This window comes from Diceros bicornis, unplaced genomic scaffold (assembly GCF_020826845.1).
Source record: "Diceros bicornis minor isolate mBicDic1 unplaced genomic scaffold, mDicBic1.mat.cur scaffold_55_ctg1, whole genome shotgun sequence".
In the NCBI taxonomy this organism is placed as follows: Eukaryota; Metazoa; Chordata; class Mammalia; order Perissodactyla; family Rhinocerotidae; genus Diceros; species Diceros bicornis.
The window spans coordinates 2633220-2658376 of record NW_026691429.1 but is presented as its reverse complement, the minus strand read 5'-3'; the positions used below and the strand labels follow the sequence as shown (position 1 = coordinate 2658376).

At 46.7% G+C, this 25157-nt stretch overlaps 1 protein-coding gene and 1 long non-coding RNA gene across 2 annotated transcripts; both read left to right on the top strand.

The window, feature by feature from the left end:
• The first annotated feature begins 7348 nt into the window (after positions 1–7348).
• Positions 7349–10853, top strand: LOC131403116 (ral guanine nucleotide dissociation stimulator-like). Its single transcript, XM_058537459.1, has 4 exons — positions 7349–7527; positions 8123–8233; positions 8891–9127; positions 10823–10853. The coding sequence occupies exons 1-4, from the start codon at positions 7376–7378 to the stop codon at positions 10851–10853; spliced, it is 531 nt and encodes a 176-aa protein (XP_058393442.1). The 5' UTR covers positions 7349–7375.
• Positions 10854–11024: 171 nt separating this feature from the next.
• On the top strand, positions 11025–13279 carry LOC131403204 (uncharacterized). The gene is made up of 3 exons (XR_009219290.1): positions 11025–11059; positions 11545–11614; positions 13198–13279. It is a non-coding gene; the product is annotated as an uncharacterized LOC131403204 (long non-coding RNA).
• The last annotated feature ends 11878 nt before the right edge of the window (positions 13280–25157 follow it).

Genomic DNA, 25157 nt, shown 5'->3' with positions numbered 1-25157 from the left:
TCTTCTTGATGAATGTACTCCTTTATCGTTATAAAGTGGTCCTCTTTATCCCTGGTAATATTCTTTGCTCTGAAGTCTACTTTGTCCAATAGTAATGTAGCCAGATCTTTTGACTAGTGCTAGCATGGTCTATTTCCATCCTTTTACTTTTAGCCTGTTTGTGTCTTTATATTTAAAGTGTTTGTTTTTGTAGGCAACATACACTTGGGTCTTGCTTTTTTATAGTTTGATGATCTCTGCCCTTTTTTTTTTTATTGTGGCAAAATATACGTAACATAAAAATTGCCATTTTAACCATTATAAGGTTTAGAATTCAGTGACATTAAGTACATTTACAATATTGTGAAACCATTGTGACTCTTCATTTCTGTAACTTTTTCATCATCCTAAACAGAAACTCTATACCCATTACACAATAATTCCCTGTTCTCCCTTCTCCCCTACCTTCTGTCTTATGAATTTGCCTATTCTAGGTACCTAAGATGAGTGGAGTCATATAGTATTTGGCATTTTGTGTCTGGCTTATTTCACTTAGCATGTTTTCTAGTTTCATCCATGTTTAGCATATATCAGAGTTTCATTCATCTTTAAGGTTGACTAATATCCCATTGTATGTGTTTATCACATTTTGTTTGGACACTTGGGTTATTTTTACCTTTTGACTGTTGTGAATAATGCTGCTGTGATCATTGGTGGACAAGTATCTGTATGCCACATCAGTGCTTTGGGTGTATACCTGTGAGTGATTCCTGCTTTCATTTCTTTGGGTATATACCTATGAGTGGAATTGCAACATCATATGGTAATTCCATGTTTACCTTTTTGAGGAACTGCCACACTGTTTTCACAGTCTCTCCCTTGTAATTGGGGCATTTAGAACATTTACGTTGAATGTGATTATTGATACGGTTAGATTTAAATCTGTCATCTTACTGTTTGTTTTCTGTCTCATCTGTTTTTTGTTTCCGTTCTCCATTTTTTCTACTTTTGGTTTAAGTATTTTTTATGATCTCGTTTTATCTCTTTTTTTAGCCTTTTAACGATGAATTCATTCAACCATCAATTTCTTCACTTTGTGTCCTTGGCTCATGCAGTCCTCCATTCGTTAGCTTTCTGATCTTGGGAAAATGACTTAAACTCTCCTGAACTCTAAAGAACTGGAGCTTCTTGCATTACACCACACTGCTCCCTACCATCTCTATTCTCTGGTCATTTCTGTATGAGAGCTGAAGTAAGGCAGAGTGTCACCTTGTTTGACCTCAACTGGAACGTGTGTGTTGATAGACTGAAATTTTTCACTGCTCTGCTCATGTTTGCGAATGACCATGAGAATGCTGCAAATACTGGTTTGGGATTCCAAAAAAATTTTAGTGATTAGGTGAATTCACAAATATGGAACTTGTAAATAATGAAGATCAGCTATATATGTACCACATAGGGTGGTTGTGTGGGTTAAATCAATTAATACAAGTTAAGTTCTTCAAACGATGCCTTAACACAGACTCATTTGATGTTTCAGAAATTTATTTGGTAAGTTAGTTTTTAGTAGTTTGTATGTCCAGGTATAAGTGAGGATATTTTTATGTCTAATTTTTGGTGACATTGCATAGTGTAGAATTGTGCTCTTTTCATGTGGTGAAATCAGGGTTTCCTACTCTGCTTTTATCCTGTCACTCGTCTACTTCATTTAGTCCTTTTTTTTTTTTGCAAACATGCAGGCATGGCTTTAAGGGCAGGAAGGATTAATAATGAACAAAAGTGATGTTGCTCCCTGACCCTACATTCTGCTTTCTTCACTATGATGTTTTTTTTTTTGGAGCTGGCTACTACATTTTTTAGGCAGCTTTATTGAGATATGATTCACATACCATACAATTCACCCATATAAAGTTTATAATTCAGTGGGTTGTTTTATGTATTCGCAGATGTGTGTAACCATCACCACAGTAAATTTTAGAATATTTTCATCACCTCTAAAAGAAGCCTGAACCCTTCAGCTACCATCCCTTTATCCCCTGACCCTGTTTACCCCATCCCTAAGCAACCACTAAGCTACTTTTTGTCTCTATAGATTTCCCTATTCTGACTTTCCTATGAATAGAATCATATAGTATATGGTTTTTTTTTCTGGCTGGCTTCTTTCACTTAGCATTATATTTTCAAGGTACATTTATGTTGTAGCATATGTCAGTATCTCATTCTTTTTTATGACCAAATAATGTTTCATTGTGTGGATATACCACATGTTGTTTATCTGTTTGTGTGTCAATGGACATTTGGGTTGTTTCCACCTTTTGACTATTATGAGTGATGCTGTTACATTCATGTACAAGTTTCTGTGTGGACATGTTTCCATTTGTTGGATATATACCTAGGAGTAGAATTGCTGGGTTACATGGTAGCTCTATGTTTAATTATTTGAGAAACTGCCAGACTATTTTCCAAAGTGGCTGCAACATTTTACATTCCTGTAGCAGTGTTTGAGGGTTCCAGTTTCTCCACATTCTCACTAACACTTGTTATCTAACTTGTTAATTTTAGCCATTCTAGTGGGTATGAAGTGGTATCTTATTGTGGTTTTGATTTGCGTTTCCCTTATGACTAATGATACTGAGCATCTTTCCACGTGCTTATTGGCCATTTGTATATCTTCTTTGGAGAAATATCTGTTCAGATTCTTTGCCTATTTTTAAATTGGGTTGTCTTTTTATTACTGAATTGTAAGAAGTTGTTTTGGGGGAGGAGGTGGGGAAGATCAGCCCTGAGCTAACTTCTGTTGCCAATCCTTCTCTTCTTGCTGAGGAAGATTGGCCCTGGGCTAACATCCGTGCCCGTCTTCCTCTACTTTATATGGACGCAGCCACAGCATGACTTGATACGCGGTACGTCGGTCTGTGCCTGGGATCAGAACCCATGAACCCTGGGCCGCCAAAGTGGAGGGCGCGAACTTAGCCACTACACCACTGGGCTGGCCCCAAGAGCTTTTTAATATATGTTCCGAATACAAGGTCCTTATTAGATATATGATTTGCAGATATTTTTTCCCATTCTAGATTGTCTTTCCACTTTCTTGATAGTGTCTTTTGAAGCATAAAAGTTCTTAATTTTGATGATGAAGTTTAACTTATTTATTCATTTATTTAGTTGCTTCTGCTTTTGGTGTCAGATCTCAGAGTCCATTGCCAAATACAAGGTCATGAAGATTTATGCCTGTGTGTTCTTCTAAGTGTTTTATAGTTTTAGCTCTTAAATTTAAGTGTATGATCCATTTTGAGTAAACTTTTGCTTATGGGATAAGGTTAGGGTCTAACTTCATTCTTTTGCATATAGCTATTCAATTGTCACAGCACCATTGGCACCCTTGTGAAAAATCAGTTGACCATAGGTGTATAGATTTATTTCTGGTCGTTCAGTTCTGTTCCATTGATCTGTATGTTTAAAACATTCCCGCATTTCATCGTGGCCAACACCTCTGCTGGCAAATTCCACCAGACATTCAGGAGAGAAATAATACACATTGACTCTAGCTCTTCCACAGAACAGGAAAAATGGGAAAACTTTTTGATTTATTTTATGAGAATAGCTTAACTTTGCTACAAAAATCTTACAAGGTCATTACAGGAAAGGAAATTTACAAGCCTCTTTTTTTCTGGAACTAAACTCATGTATTCCTAAAAAAAATTAACCTTCCCAATCCAGTTATATTTTTGAAGGAGGCCACATCATGACTAAATTTGCTTTATGCATTGCCATTCAGTGTGCTACTTCCTGAAAAGGAGAAATAATAATCTGGGTAACTGCGGTTATTATCTATTATATACATCATGTATAATCTACTGTAAATAGAACTGGTCATGTTCTGTTTGTTGGCCTGGGTGGTGTTAACACATGTGTACACTTTTGGATAACTTATCAATCTTTACACTTGGATTTGTGCTCTATTCTGATTGTATGTCTTATTTCAACAAATATGTTTATTAAAAAGAGAAAATGAAAGCACAACAACAAATGAAAAACATAACAGTTATCCAACTGAGAAGTGCCCAGAGGACTAACCAGAACGTTTGGGGAAAACAAACCGAAACAGACCTAACAAGTTAAAATGCAGAGTTATTTAGAGTCAATACAAACCAGAAATTTACCTTATTGAAGGTGAAATTGTAGAGATATACACATGTGCATGTGAGTATTCTATCATGTATACATACATATATATGATATACATAGGTACATGCATTATATATATGTGTGAGTGTTTGTGGACACACATGCACATATGCGTCTCTCTATATATAGAACTTACAGTGGGTATATATATGTGTGTGTGTGTGTATTTATACATATACATACGGCTGATCTGGAGAGGGAGGGAGGGACAGATGTTTACTGACCACCTACAAGGTTTCTCAAACTTAATTTTTCCAACATTTGAAATGTCATTTTTTTAAACTTAATATATGTTTCAATAATACATTTGTATTTTAATGTGTTATACCAGTATAATCCCAGCATTTTTAATTTGTTCATTAACGGCAGAATTCTCCAGCTTGTATGCATTCTCTTGATGCTGTGATGTAATAGGCTGGGCGCTGACAGCCTCCCTTTTGTATTCCAGAGGTTGTGTGAAACCTCAAGTTTGTGGTCTCTCTCTGGCCTGCGGATTTGGACCAAGTTTCTGCACGTGCTCACTAGCTGTCCTCCAAAATTCACTCTAACCACCACTGTTGGGAGCATACACAGGGAAGAAGCCCTAGGGTGGAGGTGTGTGTATGTGGGGCACGCAGAGCACTGGGGGTGCCTAAAGGCCAGCTGGGGAGATCCATGGGTGAGGTATACCCCACAAGTCGTGGGAGACTTCTTGATGGAGTGCTCAGTGCAGTTACAGGATCCACATCCTTTAAAGCCCTCTAAGAGTACCTATCTGCCAATGCCCCCAAACTCTTCAACCCATCCACACTCATATTTTTGTGCTCCAACAGAGGGCTGGAACTTCTCTTCTTGAAACCTGGACTTCCACAAAGGCCCTCTCCTCTGTGTGTCATGATCTAAGACAGTGTTTTCAGGGGTTTCCATGCAGCAGCTGAAAGGAGCTTGAGCTGCTTCACGGGCCACTGCAGGGTCCAGAGCTGGGACCGAGGTCTGTCTGCCTATTACCAGATGCATGGCTGGGTGAGACTCCCTCTGGGTCCCTTGCCATATGGTGCTGGATCCCACTTCTCCCACAAAGGCACTTTTGTCTATGGATGGATGCCAAAGCATTGTTAGTGCAGGAGTAGAAAAACAGGAGGTGTCTTCTTCCACCATGATGCTGATATCACTCTCCTTCTTTGAATTACAGAGATTCCAATTTGACTCAGTTTTTCAGAAGCCTGCTATTTGCCTACAATTCTCTACAACCTCAGACCCTCCCAGACCCACTCTATGAAGAACATAGAAAGAATGTTCTCAGATCTACTTACAAGGGGCAGGCAAATAAAAGCCAACAAATTGGTTCTGGTCATTCTGCTGGGAACAGAGGGCAGTGGACGTCTCATACATTCTGGTTTGGAAGCAAGACTTCTTGTTCTCTGTGGATGAATAAACAACAAGAAAAGAGAGCCTGTGGTAGGTAAATACATGCTTGATTCATCTGAAAAGATGATCTCCTCCCCTTCAACTTGAAGGTTAGTGTAGGGAGAGAGCATGGGTAGTTCCCACTGTTCACCTTCTCCCTTAATATTCAGAACAGAGAATCAGTTTTATTTCGGGTGGCAATTCAAGAAACTAAAAGATAAAATTCCTAACCCCTCTTGCACATAAGAGTGACCAGACCAAATTCATGCCAATGATGTCTGACAAGAAGTATGGAGTGGGGGTTTGTGGAGGCTGCACAGATGGAACTGACATAGATGGGAGGTTCAGCATTAGACACATGTGACAGCAATCCACAGGTGTTGTAGGTATTATCTCATATACACCTGACGATGTTCCTAGAAAGCTGTTTTGAGCACCATCCCCATTGTGCAGGTTGGGAGACTGGGGAGATCTTGAGAGGCACAGTGGCTTTTCCAGGACACAGAACTGGTAGGATAAAAGAGGTGTGACTTCAGCTCTGTCTCCTCAAAGCTGGCCACTGGTTCCGCTCCCAAGGAGCTGTGGGGAGGGTGGTGATGGATATTTGTGTACAGTGATGGAGATGACATGGGCAAGGAGGGAGAGTAGCCAACAGCCTAGCAGGGTCTTTGGGTGGGTCTGATTGAAGGAAGGGGCCAAGTAATAGAACCTTGAAGAAGTGACCTCACTTCCTCGGTGACAGCCCCCAACAGAACTTAGAACTCTGGTTACCAGGCACCCACATTGTAACCACAGCCTCCTGTCCAGTTCATTTGAGTGGAGACACTGGACACAGCAGGATGTTCTCGTGTTGTCCCGTGACTTTCCGAGGCTCTGGCCCCCGGAAAGCCAAGAATGAGAGCATGTTAAGTCGCTTTAGACATTGGCTCAGCCCTCACCTCGAATGTCTGTGGCCTTTTGGCAGGAGGAACCATCAGGTAACAGCATAGCCCAGGGCAGGCCACTCTAGGTCAGGCCACAACTGTGATCCCAAATGGACAGCCCCACACCCCTTGACCCTCATTGTGTGTGTGTGTGTGTGTGTGTGTGTATGTATGTGGGAGGTGGAGTTAGAGAAGGTAGTATGAGGAGGAACCACCCTGAGCAGGAGCAGGTAGCTAAATGGTGGAGATCTGGTGGTGTGTCATGTTCATACTGAAGATTTGGCTGCAGGAGAGGATGGTGAGTGCTGGGGACCAAGCTCTTCTACCCACATGTGAATCCCAGGCCATCGAGGTGTCATCACATTCCTTCCCTCATGGAGACTATGCAGATGCCCCTCTGTGCCTGAACTGTGGTGGGGTTTCCCTCTGTGGCAAAGTCCAGGCAGGCCCCTGATGCCTCCTGGCCTGACTTCTGGGCACTGTCACTGCAGAGCTGCACCAAAGTGATGGTTGAGGAGCTGGTAGATAGTTTCCAGTTCGCCATCTCCCTGGAGAGGACACAGGTGCACCAGTCCATCAATGAAGAGGGCTGGTCTGAGGTGAGTGTGGGTGCAGAGGGGTCTTCATACCCAGGACTCTGAGATGACCAAGGCACTACTAGAATGCAGACTCAAATCTGAGTCTCCCCTGGAACCCCCCAGGGTTTTCTCATTAGAGTGTTCCACAGTCTCACTCCCAAAGGAATCTGGACCTCCACTCCTTCCCACCAGCTACACAGGAGGGTAGAAAGTCACCTCAATCCTCCCGGTGGTTCACCATGATGTCATTGAGTGTATGTACCTCCTCCTCTCCCTCAGTGTGAGCATGAGTCCACCGTGAATTTCAATGAGGCCTGCAGGATGCGGGCCCTCCAGACAGGCATGATGGAGAAGCTGACAGAGTCCATCGCACCAGCTTTCCTGAGGAGGAACATCTCTAGCTTCACCACCTTCATGGTCAACTACTCGGCCTTAGACACATCCCACCAGGTCCTGGACCAGCTGTTTACTAGGTGAGTGGCCACTCCCTCCTCAGCACAGTGGTGACTCTGCCCCCTGCCAGCTGTGTGTCCTGGGAGTGTCACCAAATCTCTCTGAGCCTCAGTTTGCTCCTCTGAAAAGTAGGTTGGGAGAGGATAAATTTCATGGGGATCTTGTAGGAACTAATGGGATCAGCCATGGCGGGTGCTTACCTGGTGCCTGGCTCTGCAGAGAGGGCTGTGGACGTGCTGTGGTTGTTCATGTTGTTTATTTCTCTCTTCCCCGTGAAAAGTAGTCTGCCTCACCCATCTCTGAGATGCGGCCTTTCTGAATTTGGAAAAGCACATGGAAACCACCCTGTCAAGGAGTTGGAGAGTCCATCCAGCTGGTCCTGGTCCTTTTCCTTGGGGCAGCCAGTCAAGGATCTCTGGGGCAGCAGAGAGGCCCTAGGCCCACTCAGGTGTCTGGGATGGTTCTGGGTGGACTACATTCATTCAACCATGTAGATTAAGCACCTACTGCATGCAGGACATTTGGAGACAGTAAACTCAGTGAATGAAGGAGACACAATGCGTGGCCTCAATTTCCGTCTGAGAGTCAGACATTGACATTAGACATCATTCGCAGGTCTTGTCATCCACCGTCCATCCCAAGGGATGCCCTCATAGCCTCCTTGACATCTGGAGGCATCTCCCCTTATTCCAGCCAGGAGGGCAGAGCGCAGGACCACCTAAAAAAGTGAGTGGTCTTTGGGTCCAGAAGGGTGGCCTCCTGTCTCTGAAGAACAAGCTGTGGGGGGAGAGATGGAGGCTGTGGCTGAGGGGAGCCTGTCAGAAGCCGCATCTCACGCATCTTTTGATTCCCACGGGAAGGCAGAGGCCCGGTGGCTTCCACTCCAGGAGGACAGGAGTCAAAGAGCTATGGATGGGTGCCAGGACCCCTGGGAACCAGAGGGGTGGCTGGGCTGAGTTCTCCCCTAGAAACCCATTCCCACCACAGACCCATTTGAATCTGCCTCCCCTTCTCCACATCTACCTCTTCTGACCACCGCCTCCAGGCCCAGAACAGGAGGTGTGTGAGGAACCTGGTCACAAATCTGTCTCAGTGCTCAATCCAGTTGCACAAGTGCATGGAGGGCTGGGGTGGGCTGTGTCCCAGACCTTCAGGAGAAGAGTGTCCGTGGGAAGAGAGTCACAACAGACTCTGTGTCAACCTGCTGGATAAGCAGGCCTGCCACTGCCAGGACAGCCTCACAGGGGTCAGGGCTGCCAGGTGGCTCTCACCTGGATGGAGCGGGGCAGGCATAGGGCCCAGACCCAAGCCAGGGTGCCTTGGGTGAGAAGTGTGGAGGGAAAGGCCAGGCCTCTGACTCTCTTGCCCCATTGTTTCCCCCAGTGCCATCTCTTCTCTGGTGGAAACCTGCCTGGACCCATTGCAGGATTTCTGGGAGCTCCTGCACTATCCCTGCTTCAGCATGAAGCTGGCCTCTCTGCATCTCAGCTTGCCTGGCTCGGGGCTGCAGGGCCACGCCTACCTTCTCCAGGTCCAGCTGGAGCATCCACGGCCCATTGAGGCAGAGCTGGAAGGTGAGGCGACTGCAGTCTTGGAAGACAAGTTGCAGAGTGTTCAGAGGCTTGGTTCACTTCAGGGCAGTGGGGTCTTTCCTGGCTTTGACAGGAACAGGGGAAGTCAGCTACTTGAGTGACACTGTTTCTTTCTCCTGCTGCAGTACCATCTCCAGAACTCCCTCCAGCTCCAGAGCCAGAGCAAGGGCCAGCTCCACGGCTAGATCCAGCTCCAGCTCTAGTTCCACCACCTGTGCTAGAGCTGGAGCCAGTGTCACCTCCATCAGTCCTTCCAGGGCCAGAGCCACCACCAACCTCAGCTCCAGCCCCAGTGTCAGCTCCTGAACTGGAGCCAGCTGGACCATTGGCTCCAGGGAGAATCCTCCCTCCACCTGGAGAGATAACAGCAGAGCCAGATCCAGCCCCAGAGCCCACCTGCCCCTGGGATGTGACCACCAAGAACCTGCTGAGGGAGGAGAAGCCTGACTTCTTGGAGTTCCCTCCCCGGCTGGTGGCAGAGCAGTTAACACTGATGGATGTGGTGAGCAGCGGGGCTCTCAGGGCAGGTGGGGCCGGCCTTCCCTGTGCCATCAGCTGCCCCCGACCTGCCATTTCCTCATCCAGAATCCCATGATCTCGGTCCAACCTCTTGCTTCCCCACTTACCCTCATGTGACCTGAGCAGCCTTCTTAACTCCCAAGCCTTTGCTGTCCTCATGTGGACAGTAGGGATGGACTGTGAGAGCAGCTGCCATGCAGAGTGGCTGTGCAGGTGGAAGAGGTGGAGCAGAGAGGAAGTTGGGCAGAGTCTGCGCTTTGGTGGGGGAGGGGAGCACACGAAGTGCTGTCTCGTCCTTGGGTAGTTCACTCATTTGCCCAGGAGGCCTCAACAGCCTCAGCACTAATTGGGCACCTCATGTGTACATGACTACAAGGCAGACAAACAAAGCCCGTAGTTGTTGCTGCCTTGCGGGAATGTGCATCTGAAAGAGGAGTCAGACCCCAGGATGGTCAGAATGGGTGGAAGATGCCCCTAGAGATGGTCAAGCAGGAGCCGAGTTCTGGTGCTTGGAGGAAGTGAGACTGGGCGGCGAGCAAATGCCACTTCCCTGCGCCACAGTATCGGTTCCTGGGTCATCCTGTGCTGGGTGCCCTCAGGGCACACAGGCAACACCCAGGGACTCCACAAGCCTCAGGCCACATTCTCAGCTTCCTGAGCTCCAGCTCTCACCACTGACCCGGCCTGGGACTGGGGGCTGCGGAAGCTGACCTGGGCTGTGGCAGGGCTGGGTGACACTCCCTGTCCTCCCCAGGAGCTCTTCAAGACAGTGAGGCCCCACGAATTCCTGGACTCCATCTGGTCCCAGTGTGACAACAGGGGCATTGAGCACCTGGCACCGACCATCCATGCCACCATGACCCACTTTAACAGAGTGGTCGAATGTATTGTCACCACCTGCATTGGGGACCCGAGCATGACAGCCCAGGACAGGGCCAGGGTGGTGGAGCTCTGGATCCAGGTGGCCAAGGTAAGATGTGGGAGGCCCTGGGAGCCCCTCTCTGGAGTCGGTGGAACTGCCCCTTCTGCTTTCTCAGCTCTCATGTTTGAAGTCCGTGGTCTGAGCCTTTGCACAATCCTTAGGCCCCTCCTGCCAGGCCTCGATGACCTGACTCCTGGTCCCAGTGGTGGGAAGCTCACCCCTTCCTGGGCTCCTCTCTTGGCTTGAGCTGAAATCCTCCTCCCTGGAAGTATTCCTCATCAGGTTCCAGCTGTGCCTTTCCCAGGTTCCCTGAGCCACTGTCTCATCCAGGACAGGAGACGTCAATGAGGCGACAGAAGCCAGAGGAAGCAGGGCTCCAGCTCCCCCTCACAGCTCATTCTCTTCCCTTCCCCAGGAATGCCACGGCCTGAGGAACCTTTCCTCTCTCCATGCGATCTTGTGGGCTCTGGAGGGCCCCTCCATTAAACGTTTAAAAGAGACGTGGAGACAGGTGTCCAGGTGGGTAGGCCTCTCTCCATGCGAGCACCACCTGGGTGGACCAGACACCCCCCACAGGGCTGGCATTGCCCTTCAGTCAGTTGGGACCCCCTGGCAGACAGCAAACCCTGGGGATAGGGTCTGACCTGGTTGGCAGGCTTCAAGTCTTTCTGAAAACTTAGGCCAGTCGTTCTGCCTCAGGAATCAGTTTCCCTAAGTGACAGATCATGGCTTGAACCAAATTGAAGATTTTCAAGTGTTTGCAGCAACAGAACTCTCTGTCCACATGAAATTAAGACTGTTTAAAACACATCTGCTGAGAAAATAAGAGAATGGAGGCCCCAGGTGACAATAGGAGAGCCCCCTCCTCAGTCCCAGACACCTCAGGGCTCAGACGACACAGTGAAAATGCTCATCCAGGCTGTCTGGATCTTCTGGGTTTTCAAACAAAAGGGATTTACCCTCAAACCACTCCACAGTGTTTCTTTCCTTTTTTCCCTCCTCAGGAAGAACTGTCAAATAGTTAAAAAGATCTTCCAAACATGCCACCGGGAGAGCAGGAAGCTTCTCAAGGAGGTGAGTGGAGTCTGGAGATCTGGAAGGATGGGAGGTGAGGTGGGGAGGGACCAGGCAGGATGTGCTTTGGTAAGTTTTTCACTTAAGGTTCCCCGAGAAATAATGGTCTGTCTTATCCAGCTGGACAGGAAGCGGGGGTGTGAGCTGCAGGGTCAGGTGGGGACTGTTTGGGGCAGGAGGCCTTGGTCACGGGATACAGTGGTGTCGCCTGGACTGTTGCAAGAGGTGAGGAGGTGGCAGAATGAGCAGGTGTCTGGCTTCCATGCAGACCCATCAGCTGGCCCTCACCATCCTTCAGGCTGGCGGGTGGATGGAGTGGGTGGGGGTTCCTTTCTTCCTAAAGCAGCCCAGTCTGTCCTCAGGAAGCCAGGCCCCTGCTGCTCCTTCTGTCTTCACTGCAGCTCGCAGGGGAGGGCACTCAGGCCTTGTCGACAGAGGGGCTGCACAGCCTTGGGCCAAATGGTGGATCTGGGACAGAACTGTGTGCTCTCTGGGACTGTGCACTCTAGCCCGATAGTGGTCACTGCTGACAAACCAGTGAGTCTCCCCCGGTGCCTTGTCGACAAGGATACGCCCCAGATGGCAATGAGAATTATCAGGGAACCTACAGATTCTTAATGGACCTTCCTGACAGATTCTTAATGGCCTCCATCGAGGCCCTGGCAGGAGGGGCCTAAGGATTGTACAAAGGCTCAGACCACAGACTTCAAACATGAGAGCTGAGAAAGAAGAAGGGACATTAGAAGTTTCCAAGTGAAAAAGGATGCAAATGTCACCATTACCCAGTGCCGTGGTCAACTCCTACACTGTCACTCAGATGTGGCACACGGGGGTCCCCTTCCTGAGTGAGTGAAGGAGGAGTTCTGTGCAGGGAGATCCTGAGGGGATCCTAGGGAGCTAAGGACTTTGGCATGGCCTCAGGGCCAGCCTGGTCTCAGAGAATCCCAGGGGGCTGGAAAACACAGAAGCCACTTGCATGGGACCCCGAGACACCTTGTGCCTCTCCATCCATGGCTCAGGTTGACTGAGGGCCTCAACAAACCCCGAGAGTCCAGAGGACAGGACATTGGTCCGAGGTGTGTCTGGAGGAAGAGTGAAGGCCGGGGGCCAGGGCCTCTGGCTGGGAGGGGGAGCGGTCTCTTCTGTGGGCCCCTGAGCAAGTCACTGCCCCTCTGTGGGCCTCGGTCTCCTCATCTGGGAAATGGAGAGAGATGATCTGTGGTGCAGGCCTCACAGGGGTGATGAGGTACAAGGGGGAGAGGAACGTGCAGGAGCTTTGTGCTCCTCCTCCTCGATGGGGGAGGGGACAGCACTGGTGACAGTCAGATGATACTGAGTCCTCAGGGGACCCTGGGATGCATGGGGAGTCCTCCTCACACTTTCCTGATGAGGAGAGAGGCTTAGGGGCCTGGGCAGGCCTGAGGGCACAGAGAAGGGAGTGTTGGAGCTGGGAGTGATCTAGCATCAGGGCACCCTGGAATGGGAGCAGCCATAGACACCAGATGGCCAGGGTCCAAGATCAGGGGCCTGGGAGCCATGGGGAAGGGAACATGGCCTCCCTGAGCCTGTCCTTGACCCCGCAGGAGGTGATATCTGTGAGGGCCACCCTGCAGATGGACCCCCAGGGAGCCCAGGAGAGACAGCAGCAGCAGGTGAGGTGGCCTGAGGGGGAGGGTCTTAGGTGTCAGAGGAGAGGTCACTCACCTCACGGCTGGAGGCCTCCCTAAGAGAGGGGTCCCTCCTCCTGCAGCCCAGCTCCAGGAGCCCAAGAGCCTGAAAGGCCTGCCCTGGAAGTGACCAGGAGGAGGCCTGGAAGGGCTGGGCCCAGGATGGGTTAGGGTGGGGAGGGGCAGGGACCACATACCCTGGGATTTGCCAAAAGCCGCCCCTGGGAGGTGACTGGGGAAGTTGGGTGGCCCTGGAGGGGGCAACTGGGGGGAGGCCGCTGAGGGTCCTAGGCTGTTCTCTGTGGGAGTCTGTGGTGGGCAGGAGGCTGGGGTGAAGGGATTTGGGGGAGGGTCCATGGGGGCACCTGAGAGGAGGGACTCATCTCACCACTCCCACCCTGATTTCACAGGGTGTTGTCCCCTTCCTGGGCATGTTCCTCTATCACCTGAAGCTGCTGGACATTGGGATGGAGGATGATCTGGAAGTGAGTGAGTCTGGAGGTGGGGCCAGGGAGCAGGATCCTGAGGTTTGGGAGGCGAGAGCCCTGCACTGGGACCTGAGCTCTCAGTACCTGGCAAACCTCCTCTCATGAGAGCCCCATGGCCACCCCTGGGAGTTGGGCAGTCAGACCCATCTTAGCAATGTGTCAATAGACGCTCCGCATAAGCCCCCCACCAGTCTACCTGGGCTGGGGAAGCTCATAGCTGCCTGCCTGCAGAGCTGCAGGATGCTGTGTCTGAGATGGATTCAGCCTCCCCCTCAGGCCCTGCCCCTGGGGGAGTGCCATCAGCCCCTGCAAGTGAGGAAGCACTTCTGTGTTCCAGCTGTCCCTTCCTCCCTGAGGCCTCAGTCTCCCCGTCTGTCATGAGAGAGGGTGTGCTACATAAGGTCTCTGGCCTCAGCTCCCCTGTCCCTCCTGCTCTGGAGCCCAGAGCCTGGCCCAGTGTCAAGTTCTCTTTGTGGAAGGTCTGCCCTCTGCTGGGCCCTCACATTCCTGCACCCTGAGAAGGGGTGGGATGGGGGTTGGTTCTGGGCTTAGGGGGCTGTTTCTGATGGACATTGGCTGTCTCCCTTCCAGGGAAATCGGGTCAACTTTCAGAAATGGTGTGACGTGAGCAGCTACGGGGAGGGTGGGGATGTGGAAATCAGAGACCTCCCCTGGCAAGACTTTCTCTGGCCTCATCCCTTGGGTCTAACATTTATTGGGAGAGTCAGATCCACAAAGCTGGGGATCCCATCACGTTGGTGGGTGTGGGAGGGACTGGCATCAAGGACACCTTCCTGGATGAGGAACTAATTCAAGCCAAGCCAACTGTGAGGACAGGCAAGTCCTGAATGGAGTGGGAAGGAAGGAGGGTTCCCGAGTGAGCACAGACCCCAGACCAGATCCTCACTCCACACAAGTCCCTGGCAGCGTTCCCCACCCAAGCCCTGTCTGCATCCTGTCCTTCCTCCCAGAAATTCAAACTCATCCGGAGGATCCAGCTGCTCCAGCAGGCTGCAAATGCATATGACCTGGAGCCCGACGAGCGATTTGGGGCCTGGTTCCAGGCCATGGAGCCCATCAGTGTCCATGAGAGGTGAGGGGGACAGGAGTTGGGTGAGGGCAGGACAGACTATCTCTGATGGCCAGCTCCAGAGCCTGTGGCCTGGCTCGCTGATCAGCCTCAGAACTCGTAGCGTGGTGACCCATGGGGCACCAGGACTCAGCTGCTGGCAGGCTCTGGGAGGGGCACCTGAGGTGTGGCTCCTGGTAGCTCACAGGTCCACTCTGTCCTGTAGCTACTGGGTCTCCTGCCGGCTGGAGCCCGCACACCAGAAGGCGAGCAAAATGCGGCTCTTCAGGAGAAAGAGGAACCGGACATCCTCCAGTTCAGGGCCGAGTGAGTGTTGGGACCAGGAGCGACTGAATCCAGGGGCTCAGTACAGCTTCGGGCTAAGCATGGGCCTCGATCCCAGCTCCACTGCTGAGCAGGCCTGGGACAGGCCGCTCCCCTCTCCTCTCTGGGATTCAGTTGCATCCACTGAAATGGGTGATGCTAAATGATGCCTCCTGCATCAGGGACAAACGGGGTGCTGTTGATGGACTGAGCACTCGGTACAGGGTTTGAATCAGAGTGCAGTGGGGCAGGGAGTTGTGCCATGAATCACAGGGAGGGACCTCAAAATAGTCTGTTTCTTCTCTTCAGCCACCATGCCCTTGGTGATGAGCCGTCACACTCTGGAGACCACAAGTGCAGCTCCTCCTGACCAGCAGGGACACTGGGACCCTCGGGGTGCACCGGGCCAGCTCTTGCCACCCTGAGTGAACGAGGACATCCTAAGACTTTCCCTGGTTTCCCCTAAAGACCCAGAGGGAGGGCACCACCCCCTCCAATTCCCTGACATCTCCATGCCAGCCACTGTTAACCCATTGGGGAGGAGTGATATTATTTCTTTAATAGTAAATGGTAGATTTGACTCTTACGTTATATCCTGTTTCTGTCACAGCCTGGGTGTTGTGGTGTGGTTCTTTCACTTCTTATGCTCATGTAAATGAGACACAGAATCTCACTTTCCTCCTTGAATTAACTTGTGTATGGTCACAGCTTATTGTATGTGGGAGAAGGGAGGAGGGCCAGCCTCCTCCCTGGCTACTGAATGTAACCCTCAAGTCCCCCTTCCTCAGAGGACAGGTGGATTTCAGTGTGGTTCACCTGGGCCAGGAGAAGAGACAGCCCCTCAGATCTCCCTGGATGCAGAGGTTGGAGGGACTTTCCCAGGCAGAGCAATAACCACTGAAATGTGGGTGTCTTTCAAATAGCACTTACCAGGACCATGTCCTTCCCCAGGACAGCGGCTGTCTTTCTACAGCTTTCCAGGAAGAAGGAATGTTTTTTGCTTCTCTTGTTGAGGTTTCTTTGATCAGATATTGGAACTTGCCGTTTTCTAATCAGTGTCTGGATTCGCATCAACACTAAATGAGGAAAAAATGTAAAAAGATAAAAGTTTGCATGTGGAACGGACAAGGACAGAGGAAGACCATGTGCAGATGGACTAAGGGCCAACAGGACATCCCCATCAGGCCGCCTCTAGGGCTCCCTGTTCACCCTTCGCCTAGACTGGAATCCTCCTGGGATCCTGGCCCATGCCATGGAAGTCCTTTTCCCGCTTGTTTCATGTCTAGAGGGAAAGACTCATGATGCAGCTTTTAAACCTACAACAAGACTTTGTTCTATAAACGTCACTGCTCCCTGTGAATTAGGAGTTCCAGCATCCCTGCACTTCACTGTAGGATTCTTTTAGGGTAGAAATTCCCTAGAAGGCCCCCAGCCTCTCTGTCAGGTACATCGTGGCCATTCCTCCCCAGTTGGGCCTGATGGATCAGGGGTGAGCTCTGGTTTGCCAGGACAATAGACCTTAATCTTGTCCACGGAATGACCCACACCAGCCCTTGCTGCCCTGGGTGACATCTGGGCCCATGAGGTTCTCAGGTCCATGGTCTCAGACAATCACTAGTTTACACACTCAGTCGTGTTGTTACTGACTTGTCCCAAAGGGGCAGCTTGGCCTGAGCGCATAGAGCACGTAGCCTCTGGGACGGCTGTGTTCTTTTCCCCAGTCTGTGCTGTGGTTATATGGATTTGTGTTACAGGGATGTGAAACTTTCCTGTTGGGAGTTTTGAAAGATGAGGCAGGAGAGGGGCAGGTATAGAAGTGGGTCCAGCAGGGGAATGCCACGAATCTTAGACACCACAGACACAACAGACATAACCTTACCAATTAAAATACTGAAATGCTCCCCACGTGGGTGGTTAACAAACACTGCTCAGAGCTCATGCCGAGAACCCACCCGACGACCTGGACCTAAAGTGTTAGCACCCGGCATTTTGAACATCATGCCCTGGAAACACCCTGTAAGACAAGGGCCATTGTCTTGAATTCCTTGGTACTTCTTCCCCCTCCTTTCTGAAGGCTGCAAGTGTCACCCAGGGAGGCCTTTTCAGTTCAGCCAGAAGCAGAGTAGAAATCCTGGTTCCCACAGCCCAGGTCCTTCCTTTCAGGGCATTCCCATCCAGGAAAGAAAGAATTCACACATCGGTGTAGACACACAAACACACACACTCATATTCCACCCAAATCCCAAGATGCATGAACCAACAAGAGATTAAAAGTGACTTCAGAAACAGATCAACCAATTGCAAAAGAAGGGTTTCATTAAGATCCTGACTCAAAGAAAATGTAAAACCAGGAAATAACCTTGAGAAAACTGGGAGACTTTGGATACTGACTAGATAGTTGATTATCCGAATGACATTTTTATTTTTGTGTGTGATAATGTTATTTTGTTTGTGTTCCAAAATTCCCTCATCTGTACCAGAAACGGAAATATTTACAGCTGAAATGATGTGCTCTCAGCCATCTCAGCTGGTTAATTCTTGGGGTCTTGGTGTGAGGATAAACAAAGCCAGATGGTATATGAGTTGACAATCTTTGAAGCAAGTAACAGATTCACAGAGATTGATTTTTCTCTACTCTGAGATTTAGAGATTTTTGAAAACCTTCAGAACACAATTTTGATAAAAATAGTATACTTGCTGTTCACATTACAATGTTACAAATTAAAACCTCACAAATATAAAGGAATGCTTCTCCTTCCTGACCTAAGGAAGCTCTCTCTCAGTCTGGCTTCTGTGAATGACCTGATGATGCCACCAATTATTCACTTATCACGTGTTTGTGGAGTAATTCCTATGTGCTCTGTGCTGTGTGCAAGGCGAACCCATTTCCACGACTCTGGATCTCGTGTGGGAAGGAAGGCAATGAGCCTGCTGCAAGCTTCTCTAAGTGGAAAATAATGCCCGCAGGGGGTGTGCTCATTCTGGAGATTCCAAAATCAAAGCTACACAAGTTTGCCAGGTAACAGATAAGAGATACTTAATTCATGATATAGAAATCACCTATGTCTGAATTAACATGTGGCAGTGAAGAGAAAGATTGATGCATTTTATGTTATAATTAGATGCAAATTCATAATGCTGGCCCCTGGCCGAGTGGTTAGTTTGGCATGTTCTGCTTTGGTGGCCCAGGTTCAGTTACCAGGCACGGACCTACAATACTCATTAGCAGCCATGCCGTGACGGTGACCCACACACAAGGTAGAGGAAGACTGGCAACAGATGTTAGCTCACGGTGAATCTTTCTCAGCAAAAAAGAAAAAAACCAAATTAGATGCAAAATCGTAATAAACATTTATGGCATCAGATTTAATATACATTAAAAGACAAATCTCATTCAAGTAGGTATCATCTCTTCATTGAGTGTCAGTTCTAGAAAAAACAAATCTAAGTTCAAAACACTAATTCCTCAGCTACAATTATCCTATCAATTTTAATATAAAAAGGAGAAAACTCATGGTAAATAAAAATTGAGGTTTAACATGAAATGTCAAGATCACGATGGATGTTACAAAGAGATGCTGTGAGAGTCAAGCCTGTCTCATGGGGAATCTCTCAATGGCACCACTCTCCTTTTCTTCAGCACCAATGTTGCCTTCCTCACTGTGTTTTCAGGATGCCTTTCTTGGCTCCTTGCTCTCTCTGCCTCCCCGGCAATCTCGTCTGTCCTCGAGGCCACAGTCAGTCTCTCCCATGCTTTTCTTCACTTTCTGTGTCTGTCTCCTGATATCTCTAGAAGATGCCCGTTGCCTGCAGAGGGGCTGTGAGTGGCCCAGACCCATTCCTGGACTCATCTCTGCCCAATATGGACAGTGGCCCGGGTGGGCTCAGGGCTGGTGTGCAGATCCCTCGGCCCCAGCATGGTCCAGAGATTCACATGGACCAGCCTGTGCCACTGTTTCAAAGGTATTTGCGACTCCAAAGAACTTAAGAGTTCTCCTTCACTGCTGCAGGCCTGGAGTCCCTGCAGTCTACTGTATCCACAGACTTGCTGGGGCTTCTCCAAGTTCTCCTCCCACTGACTGCATCTGACCTCACCGCCAGGATGGGCAGTTAGTCCAGTAACTGGCCTCTGGAATATGCAGCTACTTAGGATTCAGGGTGCGTAGAACTTCAGTTTTCTGATTGGGTTTAGTTTCATTGTCTTACTGTTTCCACTATGAAGCCTGGGCATATTTTTTGAGCTTTCTCTTTCAGAACAAAATAAAATGTGAAATTTGAACAAAATGGATGATGAAGACTACCATCCACGGAAAACATCCTCAGCTCACGTGGATATTCCACCCTCCTTCTCTCCCTGGACACAAGTGTCTCAAATCGCACTGTGCATCACAATCATTGGAGGGTTTTTAAAACTCAGAGTGCTGGATCTCAACCCAAGTAGGTCTGGGGAAGAAATGGAGAATTTTCATTTCTAAGAGGTGATGTTGATGTTGCTGGTACAGGGACCACATGTGGAGAACAGGCTTCAGTGACACCATCAACTGATGTGAGACAAGGACAGAAAGCTCAAGGTCATTATCCAGTGTCAAATCCAGACCAACTTCCCTCCGCCATCTTGCTTCAGGACTTTCCTCTCCTCCTCTCTCTGTCATGGTCAAATACACACATGCTGGTGCCCCACAGCCCACTGTTATTGGGACACAGAGTTCCAAGGACTCCACAGCTCCTTTACGGCCTCATCTCTAATGAAATTATTCACTATTCCATCCTTAGTCATTCACTTCCACACCCTGATCCTATCTTCACCCAAAATTCTCCTGCTCCCAAATCAGTAACTCAGAAACACCATATTCCCACCACAAATTTCCACATTTCTACTTTTGGCACAAAGAACTCCCCTCTAAGTAACCATTCTTCGAGAAAGTATATTACTCCAGTAAGCAGATCTTCACAACCATTTTGCTTCTCTTCTCCTACTCCTCTCTATTAATCCTGCATTCCACAGTCCATCATTTCAATCACCCACTGACCATACTCGCAGATTCCTTATTGCCATTATATCTGCCTTGCAAGCCGCCCACTTCAGATGATTTCAAATACCTGCCATGCCATGTTGACACTTGCACTGAAGAGAGAATGCACCAGGAGCCTGTGGATCCCAACAGAAAATCACAGCAACCAATGGACCTATATGCATTTCTCTAATGCTCCCTAACGCTCTGCTCATTTCTTTCCATTTCTTGAGTTCCATAAATCTCTATTCCGACCTCCTCCATTTTTCACAGATAAATTGTTAACCATCAAACAAGAACTATTTGACTCTCTAGTCATCAGATCTACAAATATTCCTCATAAGGAATTGATTTATCACACCTTTTCTGTTGCTATATCCAAAGAAATTTCTTTCTTGCGGAAACCACTCTGATTTTTATCTCATTCTTCAATTTCAATGACATTATGCCCTCCACATTTGTTGCACTTTCCATCACTTCCCTACTGCAATCATCCCTCAGGTTTCAAATATGCACAAATCTCTACCATCTACAAACCAATCCCTCATCCAGCATTCCTAACAGTCCTCACCCCCCATGCCCCTCCTCTTGTCCTCCTGCCAGGGATCCGCTGTGAAAAGTTCACATATATCCAAATGCCTCTGTTTGCACAGTGCACACTCAAGCCCATCCCCATTCTGTGGATTTTTCTCTTACTAACCTCACAAGCCATGTCTCTTACCAATCCACTGGGGACTTTTCATGATTTGTCTGACATGCTCTGCAGTAGCATGTGACCTTGTGGACTTCAACGTCATTTTAAAAGCCTATTTGTCCTTGGGATCCACCACCTTACACTGTCCTGCTCTTGCCTGTCTGAACTTCCTGAGCCACTTTCTGGCTTCTCTTTATGACCACCCCACAATGACTGATCCTTCCCGGAAGTCAGCCCTGCTCAGACACCTGTTGCCCATCTGCACCCTCCTGGGGCAACACCATACATTTCCCTTGCTTCAAATACCACTAATGAGCCAAATATGTCCAAAGAATCAGCAGAGACCTAACTCTGACCCCCAGACCCATTTATCTACCTGCACACTCACGGCATCAGTGATGACTCAACTCACAATGACCAGGTCCCAAGTTGAGCAAACCACTTCCCCAAAATAATTTGCTTCTCTCTCAGTGTTCCCAAACTCACTTGTTTGTGCTAATAATGCGTCTAGCCCTGGGTGTCACTCTGGACACCCTGGCACCCCACACTCAGATATCAATAAACCACCCATCCACCCTCCTGAATCTACGTACAGGTTTTCCACTTTTGAATTATTTCTAATCATCTTTCAGATCTCATACAAAATATCATTTCCACACAGTGAACTCTTCTACTCTAGTAAGCCAATTTATAAAACTCCATTTTTCCTCTTTGTTGATTTTTTTTCTATTTTAGTTATATGTGCATTATTATCTATTTCTTTCAAGATTTAGTTCTTTCTCACTAAACTGGATACTCCATGAAGACAAGACCAATATGGATTTTCCAAATTTTCCCACAAGAGTGTTCACATATGGCTTTGCACACATAAAGGGGTCACATATATTATGTGTACAATATATATTTTATATTTATATACATATAAAATTGAAACATTAAAAATTCACTTCCTGAAATATTTTAAATCCATCCACTTAACTACTCTTATGCAAAGACACCACCTTTAGAGTGGTACACTGCAGTAAATTAGCAAGAATAGTTTAAGATTCCAAATCCTTTCTCCTCGTAATAAAATCATGAGATTCTAGTCACAGTGATCTGTTTAAAATGCAAAAGTGATCAGTTCATCTTAACTTTTAAATCCCCCATTTCTGTCTTCAGCACATATTTCTCCTGTTGTCTTATCATAATTATTAATACTACCCTTTTCATTCCCTGATATGTTCCAGTTTGGAGGGAAAACTATTTGGTCATTCTATTTTTAGAGCACTTACTACATGCAAAGCTCTGGTATAAAACCTGTGATCTACAAAATAACTCAACAGACAGACTGCCTCTGTTTGATTTAGTCTTAGTGGGAGGAAAGAGATAATAAATGGCAAAGGATGTATAACATGCCATGTAGAAATCACTGCTGTGATGAACAATAAGGCAGAGAGTGAAAGTTTGAGCTTGAGCACATTTTCAAATTACTTGTGTTTGTGTGTGTGTGTGTGAGCGCTCATGTGTGTTGCCTGGATGGGAAGAGTTGCTTCCTCCTGCGGGGTTGGAGGAGCCTCCTATGCCTTGGGAAATGTCCTCCATGTGCACTTAATATGCATTTTGTTATCCATGTGTATTAGTCAGGATTCTCTAGAGAAATAGAACCATAGAATATATATAAATATATAGAAGTGGAGATTTATTGTAGGAATTGGCTCACAAGGTTATGGAGTTGAGAAGTCCCACAATCTGCCATCTGCAAGCTGGAGAACAGGAAAAACCAGTGATATAATTCAGTCAAAGTCTGAAGGCCTGACAGCCAAGACCTTTGATGTCCAAGTGCAGGAAAAGATGGATATCCCACGTCAGGAAGAGACAGTGGACTCAGCCTTTCTTTGCTTTTTGTTCTATTGAGCCCTCAACAGATTAGATGATGCCCACCCACACTAGTGAGGGTGGGTTTGTTTAGGTAGACCATGGAATCAAATGCTAATCTCTTCAGAAACCTCCTCACAGACACACCCAGAAATAATGCTTCACAGTCCAGCTGGGCACCCCTGCAGCCAGTCAAGCTGACACCTAAAATTAATCATCACATCACGGCTTTATCCAACCAAGACCAACAGAGATATCACAATGTGACCTATGTCATTTCAATTTTCCAGAACACATGTTAAAGAAAGTAAATACAAACAGATGAAACTGGATTTTATAACATTTTTATTTAACCCAAGAAATCTAAATATTATCATTTCAAAAGGTAGTCCACATCAGTACAAAGAACAAGATACTCAGGTTTTATGCTCCCTCTGTCTTACTGTTGAATTTCAATGAATACTGGCTCCTCATATAACTTAATAAGATCCAATTTATAATTTTCTCCTACCTATTTTAGCTTTATTGTATCAAAAGGAAATCATTTTCTCCTTATTGTCAAACTGCTCCGCTATCTCTTTTTTAAAAAATTAAAGCTGTATATTGTGTTTATGTTAGAAATGAAATTAAAAAATTAAGTAATTAAGAAGGATTTGATTCCAGCAAAAGGCTGGTTTATTAAAACAGCAGACTGTTCAAGAGCAAATCTTCCAAGAAAACCACAGGGTCAATGACATTGGAAAATTCAGGGTAGAATTAGAATACACATGGGATGTGATTAAAAGGGGAGTAGTGAGAATGTGGAGAGGAATTGATATCAGAAGTGAAAATACACAAGCATGTTCCAAGTTGATGAAAGACATCAATCTACAGATTCAATTAATTCAACATTCCCTAAGCAGAGTGACTACACAGGAAATATTAATGAACTGAACTATGGTCTAAAAACCAAAGTTAACGTAAAGGATTTTAGGGACTATAGATGCCAAATAAGCAAGAAAAAGGCCAACTGGTGATTTCTAACCATAAATAAAATAAGATAGACATCAACAGAGCAGTATTTTTTAAATGCTAAACGAAATCTCATGTCAAACCAGAATTCTACACCCAGCAGCAACAGTGCCTCAAATAAAGATGTCCTAGAAAAACTTAAAGTGAAACTTTTGATTGTCAGCAGCCTTGAATTAGACAAAATACTGGAGTGAGTTATCACACCCAAAGGAATATAATCTCAGGTAGAAAACCAGGAACGGAGGAAGGACTGAAGAGGAAAGGAAAGGATAATTTATAGATAAATATAAATGAATTTTATTTTGTGAAGTAATTCTAGCAATCTCTCATGGAGATTAAAATATATGTAGAATAAAATGCATGAAAACAGTAATACAAATGTCAGGAAGGTCAAAAATAGAATTGAAAGTGTTTAAGTTATTAGCATTTGAGGGAGGTGGTAAAAGTAATTATTCTCATTAGACTGTATTAAGGATTCAGGATTTAGCCATTAGTGCCATTAAACAAAGATTTCTATATGATTTCAACTAATAATTTTATAGACAAAATAACGGAATAATAAAAGAGTTAAGTCAACATCAGTGAAGTAAAGAGAGTAAAGGAACGTTAATTATTCAGGTCAAAGGGAAGGGAAAGAGTAAGATGGTTGAAATAATTACAAGTTTACTGGTAATTACCTGAGATGTAAATGCACAAAGTACTAATTTATTTTTAATGGCTGTGTGATCTATTCTAGAGACTTATTAATAAATATTTTGGACATTCTTTTATTGATAAATGTTTACACATTCTCTATTTTTTCCTATTAAAACATATGTTGTATGGACATTTTTGTACATATAAACTTCCATTCCTATTTTTACAGAAAATATCAATAGTGGAAGACAAAGGAAATATTAAAATGTTGATAGAAACTGCAAATACCACCTCCCCACACAACTGTATTAAATTTTTTCATCTACCAACAGTATCTGACAGTGTCAATAACCCCACATTTCTCTGTTTATGTATAAAGCTTTAGGAATCGCTCAAATCCCATTGATAAGAGACAGGAAGTCTCCTCTGGATTATCCACTGATTGGATTATCCACTCCCTCCATAAAAGGGGAATCAGAGGCAGAACTCACTGCATTTTCCAGCAATCCACGGGCTGTCTGCACATCAGGAGTGGGGTCAGCAGGACAACTCTGCAGCCATGGAGGAACCTGCATCGGCCTATTTTCCAAGCCAGCCTGTTCTGGTGAGTGTGGAATCCATACGGACAGCAAGAGTGTCCATTTGTACACTTGGTCCTTCTGTGAAACCTCTTTAAGTGAGCAGGCAGTAGCTGTTAAAACAAGAAGATACCTTATTGAAAGTTGTTTCCCAGGTGTCAATGTTTGTTAAGTAATGTTCAAGGTATTGCACTTATTTGTACAGAG

Excerpts from the sequence above, each read along its gene's own strand:
- LOC131403116 (XM_058537459.1), top strand. The coding sequence starts at position 7,376 with ATGCGGGCCCTCCAGACAGGCATGATGGAGAAGCTGACAGAGTCCATC. Across the intron at positions 7,528-8,122 it reads CTGGACCAGCTGTTTACTAG|GTCTTGTCATCCACCGTCCA; the intron begins GTGAGTGGCCAC and ends CATCATTCGCAG. Across the intron at positions 9,128-10,822 it reads AAGTTGCAGAGTGTTCAGAG|GTTCCAGCTGTGCCTTTCCC; the intron begins GCTTGGTTCACT and ends ATTCCTCATCAG.